Source organism: Nuphar pumila, chromosome 6 (genome assembly GCF_984573655.1).
Source record: "Nuphar pumila chromosome 6, dmNupPumi1.hap1.1, whole genome shotgun sequence".
In the NCBI taxonomy this organism is placed as follows: Eukaryota; Viridiplantae; Streptophyta; class Magnoliopsida; order Nymphaeales; family Nymphaeaceae; genus Nuphar; species Nuphar pumila.
In genome coordinates, this window is record NC_143254.1 from 133282517 (window position 1) to 133293832 (window position 11316).

Genomic DNA, 11316 nt, shown 5'->3' on the forward strand with positions numbered 1-11316 from the left:
GTAAAATTATACAAATTGCATGTAAAATGAACTATAGAAACAGAGAAGGAGCAAGTGCAGCATAATCAAGTAGAAAACAGAAAAATGCAAAATTTTACCAATCACATCATAAAAAAGAATAAAGTAAATGCAACATAATCAAGTAGAAAACCAGAAAAATGTAAAATTTCACGAATCTCATTGTGAAATGAACCACAGAAATTGAGAATCAACAAGTAAATGCATTATAATCAAGTAGAAAACCGGAAAAACGTAAAATTTCACCAACCACATCATAAAATGAACCACAGAAACAAAGAATCAGCAAGTAAATGCAACATTAATCAAGTAGAAAACCAAAAAAACATAAAATTTCACCAATCGCCCCTTTGGGTCAGGCATGAGTGGTGCCCACCCTGACACGGGGCACTGCCCTCCTTGACCCATTAACCCTTAGGGGATTTTTCTGGGTGAGAGTGGGGACTTGCTAACCCTACCCACAAGTGGCTCCTCTCTGGCTCAAAATTGGCTCATGTGCAAAGTGAGCTCATGAAATTATTTCAAGCTTGGCTTCCCGGTAATTTTGAAATTATTGTCAGAAGAGACAACTTTTATGCTGAATCAAAATTCTGTCAAAAAGCATGTCTCTTGAGTTCTTCATAATAAAATATCAATATTCATGTGTATGCTTTGCCATTTGCAAACAAAATGACGCCCCTGTATCTGTGCACTCTCATATCATAGGGACTGCTATTTGTTCACCGTTATATTGATTCCTCGTGCTTCAAACTAAGAAGTCCTGTATCTACTAATCCTAGAAACAGGCTTGAAGCCAAAGAGGTCTCATTATCTACCAATCCAATAAACAAAATGCCTTCTAGTGAGAACTGCTTTGTTTAGCACAAGTCCATTATTTCCCTGCTTGTTTTGTTGAGTTTAGTTGATTTTATCATGTTACTACAGTTATATTTCACCTCAGACAATGCAGTCGAACTTGATATAACACGTACTAAAGCTTGAAGTGCTTTTTTCCTTTGAAGGTAAGCAAAGAGAAGAGTTGCCTCCACTTTCAGAGATTCGGAAGCGATGCATGCAGCAGTTGGATCAAATGCGCCCAGACCACTTGAGGAAGTTGAACCCTACACCTTACAAGGTACATCCTTTAATTTATTTTATATTATCAATCATATGCTTAAGGCTTCGATCAATAAAACTGTCTGCTAAAAACAGGTAAGTGTGAGTGCGGAGCTGTATGAATTCATTCATTCCTTGTGGCTTAGTGAGGCACCTGTAGGCGAGCTGCATTAAGAATCTGCACAGCAGTAGCAAGTTTTAATCAATGAGGAAAATTAGGAGAGCAGTTTATTGCTTGTTTATGCTTTCAATCTTGAGACGTGGTGCTTCTTTTATGCGTTGAGCTTTTAGCTGAACGTGAACAGACAATTATTGGAATCGAATTCAGTCCTTTTCATGATTAACTTCAGATGTTTGAGTAATCACGCATTTGGTCATTGTCATTGTCTATAATTTGAAGATTCATGCTTGGCTTAATGGTGAATGCGTATACATTTATAAGTCAACAATCAGTTCTGCATCCCATTAGCAAGTTCTCCAAGATTCCTTACTATCACGTCACTCCAGCACTAAATGGCGTTTTCTTCTAGCAGATATTTTATATGGTTCAGTTATCCCTCGTAACACCTGAGTGGTGGCGAGCTTGGGGAGAAGTTGTTGACTCTTTTGTCCCAGGTTCTACTCCGGCCCGGTGTGCAGGTGCCCTTCACTGGTGGACTCTGTAAGGGCTTGGGTGTCCGTAGGGGTGTCAATGGGACGGATCTGGTTCGGAGCCAAGTGGGTCCGAACCTGGATCTGACTTTGTGGTGCAGGTACCAAGTTTGGCCCTAGGTTTGATCGGGTCTACCATAAGGATTACATGAACCAGACTGGGTTCATACCAGATATAATAACATTTTTTATCTTTTTACATTGAAAATTCACGAATCTTAATCGGAACTTGGGTTGGACCCGGATCTAGTATGAAATTTTACAAACCATACCTGGCTCCATATATTAAGCTTACCCTTTGGATCTGTCCCTGATTATAATTGCACTTTCTTCTTTATCACCAAACCCTGACCCTATAAGGTTTGGTATGGGTTGGGTCCATGTCAAACCCGACCCATTGACACCCTAGGTATCGGTGACCCCACCCGGAGATTTACCCACGCTTTGTCATAAAAAAGTTATCCCTCGTGACAAAAAAGTAATCTCAATAGCCTGCTGTAAAAATATGATGCCTCACCTGCTTCTTGTATACTAATGTTTATTGAACCCAGCTTGAACAGTCAAAGCATGTCATAATTCAATCTATTAGCGGGGTTGGGGCATTTATCCGATATGGTCTAGCTTAAGTCTTATGGGCTTACTTTGTTCTATTGCTCATTCACTTTAAATGTTATAATCATTTTGTGAAATATAGTTTGTTGCAAGTCCAAGCAAGCAGATCATTACGCTCAACGAACCAAGCTCGAGCATGACTTGATCAGCTTAATTGGTACGTAGCCTACTTGCAATATATATAAAAAAATAAATATATTAAGGACATGTCGTGCTGGTCAATGTTTGCCAACCTACGGTCGCCTCTGGCGGCATAAAACCATGGCGCGGCATAAAACCGTGGCACACCCCTCGCCTTTAGGTAGGGATGGTAGTGGACCGGGGGGAAACGGGCAACGCCCCATCTCTCGTCGCTCCATTTGGACTGGGCATGGAGGACATGAAACGGGGATGAAGGCGGGGATCGAGGATAAAATTAAAACCTGTGCAGGGATGGAGGCGGGGATGAACTTACGCTTTTCCCCGCCCCGCCTTAATCCATCCCGTCCTCGATCCCCGTTAGTAAACCTTTTTCTCCTTCTTTAGGGATGGCAGTGACCGAGGGAAAACGGAGCCTCGACCCATTTGGACCGAGGATGGAAGACATGAAACGAGAATGGAGGTTAAAATCAAAACCCGTGCGAGAATGGAGGCGGGGATGGAGGGCGGAATTTTGAGACGGGTGGGGGTGGAGATCTTGTCCCCTGCCCCGCCCCGGTCCACGTGGGACTGAAATCTTTATCCTTCTGGCAGCCTAGGCCCCATCCCACTGCACCAAACCTCTTGAGGCTTAGGTACTACATAGAAAAGTAAGACTGTTTTTATCTAGAGGAATGTGTCATGGGGTTTGCAAATGTTCAAAATCACTTTCATGTAGTAGAATGACAACTCTTTACTCTAGTGAGAAAGCTTTTTCCATGAATTGTTTTCCCGTTACTAAGAAACGATTTACAGACTAATTTCCAGATGAGAAGGTTGATCACGATGATTTTTTCCACCAGTTCAAATATGCAAGTTGGAGAGAAAAAGTGGCAACTTTTCCATTCATTCCCAGCAATAAAACTTTTTTGAAATAGTTTTCTATTTACCCTGATTTTGACAGAATTGTTCCTCTGTCACAAAGATAGAGAAAATTTTCCTATAAAAAATTTCCAGCCTTGAGGGCAGCCCTCACCCTAATAAAAAACAGTCTTAACATTTTTCCTACCTGATTTTCTCATAGTCACACAAACAAGAGAAAACTTTTCATGAAGAAAGGTTCTCATGTAAAAACTTCTCATAAGCAAAATTTCTTTTCCCATGAGATTTTTTTCCCACTTCCAAATGTCACATATAAAACGAAGGGAGAAAAGGGAGACAGGGAAGAGCACAATGCAAGAGGGAGGTCAATGTTTGACGCCTTTGGTGCAACAGTACACGAACATTTTCCTATAAATTCCATCAGGAATGATCAAATCATCTTTTGCAAAACTGAGCAGATCAGCAGCTGGATGGGCTTCCCCATATGGTGTATGACCTCATCACACTCACTGGATAGTTCTAATGGAGAAACTAGTGAAGTCTTAAGCGCTAGTGGATAAAATAGCAGGGATAAAGTGAAGGCTTGGTTTATAAAGAGCCTCCCACTAAAAAACAGACTAAACTGAAAAGAATCCCAACCCAAAGGATCAAGCACTTTCTCTCATTAGCAAACAAGGGTTTTATAGGCTTATGAAGCACACCAAGACATCAATAGTCTTTTCCCATGTTCCCCCTCATTTCCTTAAAGGCTTAAACGACCATCACAAATCGTACCCCATACCTTTAAATATCATAATCATAGATTCCATATATATATATATATATATATATATATATATATATATATATATATATAGAGAGAGAGAGAGAGAGAGAGAGAGAGAGAGATTTCTTCCAAGCTCGTGAAAATTCTATTCTTATAACAACAACTAATTTTATCTATATCTTCACTTGTACTGACAAAGACCTCTTTTATTTTTCAAAATACAAACAAAAACCGTACCCCCATCCTCCGGCCTTTCATCCAAAAAAATAAAGATTATCCATTACAGACTCCAGTTTCTACAGCTTTTTAAAGTTTATCTACGTGCTCCAATTACTAAACAAATAAATAAACGAATGCGCCTCCCATAAAATACCTGAATATCTAAAAACCTCCACCCATATTTATATGCAAATATTTTATACTTAAAAGGAAGCGATAAGGATTTTTTAAAAAGAGAAAGTATATTCTTGGTTACCGGTTGTTGGTGGCCGTATTCCGTTGGTGAAACCGCCTGAGAACGCCGTCGACGGCGACGTCGAAGGCGTCCATGGAACGGTCGAGCCCACCGCCGGGGACGGCGTAGACGAGACGGGGGAGGCCCTGGAGGATGGTCTCCCTCATCGCCCGGACCTTCTCCGGGCCCAGCCCGCTCAGAACCCGTTCGATGGACGTCCCGTTCTTCACGTCCCTCCGGTCGATGAAGACCGAGTAGGACATCGGGTCAGCCGGAAGGTGCCACTTGTACTGGGAGTAGGCGGTCCTCCGCCAGAAGAACACCGGAATTGCCCCCGCCACCATGCAGTCGAAGATGGACCGCCGGGTGAAGCTGTCCCCGCGCGGCTGCAGGCAGAACTCCGATCCCAGGAAGAGGCTCAGCGTCGCCGACGTGTCGTTGGCGCAGCGCGCCACGCGGCAGTCGACGGACCGGCACCGGCCTCCGGCGGCCAGGCACTGCCGGATTAGCTCCGCCCGGAAGTCTTCCCGAAAGGCCGACCGCGTCGCCCCAGCGAAGGAGAAGAGCGTCGGCCGGGCGGCGCTCCGGACGTGGGAGCGCCACCGGTCGACGTCGGCGTCCCGGCGTGGGTGGAACGACGTCGGGTAGGGAACGGCGACGTCCATCTCGTCCCAAGGGTTGCGCTCGATGAGGAGGCGGGTGACGTTCCGCATCCCCGGCATGTAGAGGAAGCTCCCGCCCCAATCCTCGTCCTTCGATCGCCGGAAATCCCAGGTGATCCGGCCGAGCATCAGGAAATGGTCCCGCCCACCACTCCTCCGCCACCACTCCCGCCCCCGGAGCCACTCCAGCAGCAGCCGACAGTGCCGATCCCGGTCTCCAGAGCCCGGCGACCACAAGTACTTGCCGACGGCCAGCCCCGCGTAAAACGGCACGAAGAACGCCGTCGCCGCCGCCGGATCCAGCGTCCGGCAGGGGTGCCGGAGCATCCTGTTGTGGAATATGACCTCCGAGGCAAACTGATCGGTGGCGAACCAGGCGCCGAGGAGATCGTCCGGCACGGCGCCGGCGGGAATCGTCGCCCTCCTGCCGAGTCCGCCGTTCTCGAGCGTGGCGCAACGGGACCCCCAGGGGCTCAGATCGTCGCAACTCTCGATCAGTTCCCTGTTGAAAATCGCAGGTAGATCGTACACATAAACCCTACCGGGCGAGAGGCATAATTTAGACGACGACGACGACGACGACGACGACGAAGGCAAAAACGACGAAGAAAAGTTGGTAGCAAGCGCCTCGGAGGACGGCGAAATTCCGGCGGGAGACAAGGGAGAGGGGTCACGAAGCCACGGAATAGAGGCCGGGAGGCACCGGAAGACAGCGAGGAAGACGAGTTGGAGGAAGAGGAGAACCGGGACGATCAGCCATCGCCGGCGGAGATAGGCCTGAACGGCCGGGAAGGGGATGCTCTCCTCATGAGGAGCGAGCTTCTGGCAGCGCTTGATCGGGTGGATCTCTCCCTTCATCACGGTGGCGGTTCTCCGGCCAGCTATCGGCCAGAAAACGAGGATTCCGGTGGAGACTGGAAAATCAAGCAAAGCAAAAAAAGGTGCTTCGGGACTACGGCCACGTAGCCGGACTCACGCTCGTTATTCAATCCAACTTCCAACTTCGGACGCACGTCTCGTGGGGCATATCTCTGCCGTCCTCTTGGTAGCCGACACTCGGTGACGTCACCCTATTTTTTAAACTCCTCGGCCGTAAAACGATCAGGAGATCGGCCGATCAAACCTCCCCATCACGCAATCAACCGAGATCAGAGAAACGAGATGAGCCGAGCCGCTCGTGGCTCGGGTCATAAGAGCTCTATGTAAAATAAGCTCGATAACCTGGAGCACGAACAACCAATGTTGGTCTTCACTTGGTTCATATATGTTTGTTTATTAATAATAATTATATTTTATATTATATAATACAACTGGTTGAAGCGCAAGCAATAAGTTTAGAGTTCAAATCTTATTGTTTACAAGTTTGAAACAATTATTTGTTTTATAAATGAACAAGGTTCAAATTCTATTGTTTTTTAATTTTTAAACAATATAAATATATTTCTTTGTAAATGAGCTTGCTTGTGCTCAGCTTGTTTAGTTCGTGCTTTTCATGAGCTGAATCTCCACTTGAATCCAGAATATGGAGGTTTTGCAATTTTTGGTTACTCCGATCCAACTCTCTTATGTATTTAACTGTTTTGGATCCTAATCATTTGCATCCATACCCGAAGTGCACGTCCTTTTCTCATCACACTGGATGTATAGTCTGTCAATCTTTTTACACAATATTGCTAAGAGAAGAAGGAAGGAATCTAGTTTTGTACGGGCACGAAGGCTCTGGTAGGGGTGGCGGTCCAGCATTGAGATCAGCAGACAAAAGAAAGAGACATGAACCCAAATCAACACCATGATAGAACAGTTTACCTCTCATATGGGTCCTACAAAAATTTGCATCATTTTTTAATGGCATCTAAATAAAAAGAAAGAATAAACTGCAGAAAACAACAAAAAAAAAATTGCCGTTTATCTCATGAATGAACGGCATCCAAGGCACCTTTGATGACAATTGACCTCCAAAAGCAAAAGAATAAAAAGAGACGTTGCAGACGCTTGAGGCTGGATCAGGTGCAATCACAATGCACAAAATATTTGTGCCGCTGCACCTGACCACTATCAAGTTTTCTGTCAAGGCCTATGAGCTGTGGAGCCCAACAGCAAATGGGTGGTGGTCAGATGAAGCGCCACATGCACTCTGTGCAATGTGATTGCACCTTATCCAAAATTCCGGACCCTTGCCGTTGGGTGCTGCTACTGTTATTTACTCTTAGGGTCTGTTTGGAATCTCGGCGTTGTGATGGGCGTTTATGCATTTGGTGGTCCCCAGGTAAAATCCTAATCAAACTACCTTGGTGGTGTTGTAGGATGAGGAGTGAGGCCCTTTCTCCTTTGTATTTACATTAAATCACCAAATCCAAGATTTAGCAGCTGCCACTTCTTCAAATGAACGCCCATCCCAGCTACAGATTCCAAACAGGCCCTTAAGTTTTAACACACCTACCTCTCTCTCTCTATATATATATATATATATGTATGTACGGAGTGGATGATGATTGAATTGGATGGGGACAAATTCTGTTCAGATTATGTCTTTTTCTTCATTTAATCATACCATAGTTGGTTGGTTTTATTAATGGATGGATGTTAAATATGTGCTCTTGTCGTTCCATTCAACCGACAAATCATTCACCAACCTATCCCTCAGTTTCTAGACTACTAGTTGTACAATGTGTCTTTGGCCATATAGGAGCATTGTGCCAATCTCACTCGAACCGACACCCAATGGGACTAGTTCCGGAGCATGGTCCAGGTTCAGCTCGAGGATGATTGCTATGCGCCACTGGCAGACTGGCAAAATGCCAGGCATAGGTTCAAGCGAGGGAAGATCAGGTGCAATATGATTGCACACTTTCAGTGTTCTACTGCACATATGATCACCTTTCATCTTTCTTGTCCGCCGTGGGGCCCAAGCAACAATTGAGGGTGATCAGGTGCAGCACACTAAAAGTGTGCAATTACATTGTACCTGATCCTCCCATTCAAGTTGGGTTCCTCAACTTTGAGCCTCTGGGCATTCCCAAACACCAAACCGAGCCCAAACAAAATCATTGTGTGCAGGGAATGGTGCCAAGACTGAGCCAGCGAGTGCCCTTTGAGTCAAGACCACATAGGTCGACTAGGCCCCCTTTAGTATTGTCAGCCGTACCAAACTGAGTCAAAGCAGGGACTTTTCTTTGCCCTACAGAGGCCTCGGGTATTCAGAGTGTTGGTGGACAATTACCTCGTAGGCACAACTTTATTTGAAGTAAAAAAAAGAGAAATTCTATTTAGGACAACTTTTTGCTCCTAAGGTAAAAAAAACTATTAATGCAGTTAGAGCTTGTGAAAGAGTGAGAAACTTACAATAGATTCAAGTAGAAAACAAGTATCACTGTAGGGTTGCCCCTGTGGCCAGCGGGATAGTTATGAGGGTATTGAGATGAAGGCGCCAGATCAAACCTCGCTGGTTGGTCGGTGTGTCCGTAGCTTTCAGAGGCGAGGCACATAAGGCAGGGTGATCGTGGGGCTCCACCTGGGGTTTTACTCGCTTCGGTGAGGGTTCCTCATCATAAAAAGAAGAGAGTAGAAAACGGCATAAAAGATATAGCTAAAATTTTGTGCATTTTTAGGGAAAAGTTTTAACCGTATCTTTACATCGTTTTCTACTTGATTCTATGGCTGTTTCTTACTCCTCTTTATGCTCTTCATGATATTAGACATTTCTTAAACGTTGTTTCTCGCATCACAATATCACACACCACTTCTTGCTGTGGCTTCTTTTCTTAAACGCTGTTGTAATCGTAAACCGCCACCATGCAATTTCATATGCAAAGAAAATAATACTTGGTTTGGGTGCATGAAAAGATCATGAAATCCCAACTACGGGTATGTTTGGTTGTATTTAAATGTGATTTGGAATCTCATGCAAATGAGAAACGCATTTGAAGTAAATTTCATGCGATTCCAAACCACATGGTGGAATATATGATTTGAAATCATATCACATTTGATTCCAAATCACACGAGATCAATGCAGCAACGGATACATGAATGATCAAGTTAAGTGGATATCTAGGGCTTGGCCCCGCTTTCCAACCAGCACTCACCTGGGCCATCGTTGATGAGTTGGTTCATAGTTAAGATGCACCTGCCATCGGTGGCATCAATTAAGCATTCTTGAATCATCTTTAAATGACTAACTTGCAATCATAGTGACAAAATTAAAAATGGCAAAAATAACGGCACCCAATAACTCGCGAGAAATTGATTTTTTTGGCAAAATCTTGGGAATAAAAAATAAATTAAAATTTCTAAGAAAATATAACTAAAAATTATTTAAAAATAAAAACCACAGTTTTTTTCATGATAAATAGTCGATAAAAACATAAACATCACATTTAAAATGTGATATTTATGTTTTTGACGAAAAACTAACCAAAATTTGAAAATATCATTTTTAACTTTTGAGTAATTTCTCATGATATTTTTACAAGATTTTCATAAATCTCGCGGGATTTGTGCTTGCAATTTCATTGGCCGATTCTTACGCAGATCTAACTTGATGGTCCAGATTTGTCACTTTTTCCTATGGGTAATGTTAATCTAGAATTGTTGGATTCGAACCCGATGGCTCCAACAAGGGAGTGGTCCATTGTATGGGCACCGAATTCAAGATTGCTTATCGAATGACGAAAATACCAAATACGCAATGCGCACTGTGTAGAGTAGACTGCAATGTATTGAGATACATGGACAAAAGATCCCTGTAGTGTTAAAGCATATTAGACCTTTTAGATGTGATTATATTATTACAGTGGCTTGTTTAACAGAAAATACATTTAATTGAGACAACCTCTTATATCAGCTCTGATCATATTCATAAAATACCATCTACAGTACCAAATATAATTCGTGGTAGCCAGTTGAGTGTTCAGTTTAATAAGGCGACAAACCCAGCATAAAGATAATTTGTAACCCGTACCATCGGGGGCTCCACGTGGTTGGTAGGAGCTGTCAGTGCACGTCTCCTTGTGGTGGGACGTTGCAGGTTCAAAACTCAGTGGTACGTTGAATAATAACTGGTAGGGGTCTGCCTATCCTCAGCTTGCCTTTAAATAATAATAATAATAATAAATTGTAACCCGTGGAGCCTATGTTCAGACAGCGTTTGCATCACAGAACAAGTGCCACGTGAGCAGAGCGCATGGCGTTTGTCCTGGACCTGCCAGGGTGCGACTGCAGCATCCTGTGCAGACCCTTTATAAAGCGCTGCATGGGATGTGCTTTGTCCTGTCCTGGAAGCCACATGCCCTGCGTATCAAACTCATGATAGCGGCCAGGGCTGGGCAGGGACTGGTCGGTCCCTGCACGGGTGTATCCCACAAATCAAACACACCCTTAATTCCTGAATTTCTGCTCTGTGCCTTGCGCTGCTTACTGAACCATTAACACTGATGGACTAGGTGGGAACATCAATTTAATGAACCACCTGGGATTTCCAGATTGCTTTTTTTTAGAGAAATTCCCAGATTGTTAGTTAAAAAGGTTAAAAAATTGCCACATTCATGATGCCTCAGGCTACTGTAAAATATGATCTTCCTTATTAAATTTAATGGTTAAACCCTTCTTTTCAGGTTAGGAACCCAGACCTCCTTGTATGCAACCTGCTATCTTGTATCTCTGCCATCTTGTATCTCTAATGAAAAACGTTTCTGGAAGGACAAGCCACCAAATTGGCTTGTCCCTGTCAGCTACCAGTAGGGCTTGTTTACTGCTTGAAACAGGAAGGAGGCCTTCATCCCCCAGCTTGATTATAAAATAAAAAACATACATTTACTTTAGTTGGATGGCATTCCAAGTTTTTTCTCTGAACTTCAAAAAGAGACCAAATATTGCAAAATTATCAAATTGCACCCGTTGATCAATTAACCATCATCTTGATCCTCGTCAATCACCAGGCCTTAGCAATCTTGGTTTGAACATGACATATCAAGATTATGTTTGAAAGTCAATCCCCTTAATGCTCTCCTGGAAAGAGTTTGACAGTTGCAAATCTTGAACATCTGGTGATTGCCGAAATA

The 11316-nt window shown here is 43.8% G+C and overlaps 2 protein-coding genes across 5 annotated transcripts in view; one reads left to right on the top strand and one right to left on the bottom strand.

Annotated features, from left to right (window-relative positions):
* The window catches only part of LOC149836323 (nicotinate phosphoribosyltransferase 2-like), a 49730-nt gene extending 48255 nt beyond the window's left edge, over window positions 1–1475 (top strand). For all 4 annotated transcript variants that reach the window (XM_090009132.1, XM_090009133.1, XM_090009131.1 and 1 more), the window contains 2 exons: window positions 1020–1132; window positions 1210–1475. In XM_090009132.1, coding sequence (XP_089865258.1) covers window positions 1020–1132; window positions 1210–1287 — 191 coding nt within the window. In that variant the 3' untranslated portion in view covers window positions 1288–1475. The remainder of the gene's footprint in view (window positions 1–1019; window positions 1133–1209) is intronic.
* A 2797-nt stretch (window positions 1476–4272) lies between these two features.
* LOC149836324 (xyloglucan galactosyltransferase XLT2-like) lies at window positions 4273–6483 on the bottom strand. The gene has a single exon (XM_090009134.1). It carries the CDS (start codon window positions 6113–6115, stop codon window positions 4613–4615), a length of 1503 nt encoding a protein of 500 aa, XP_089865260.1. The 5' UTR covers window positions 6116–6483; the 3' UTR covers window positions 4273–4612.
* Between the last annotated feature and the right edge of the window lie 4833 nt (window positions 6484–11316).

Bases quoted from the DNA above. Each gene is read 5' to 3' on its own strand.
- LOC149836324 (XM_090009134.1), bottom strand. From the start codon at position 6,115: ATGAAGGGAGAGATCCACCCGATCAAGCGCTGCCAGAAGCTCGCTCCT.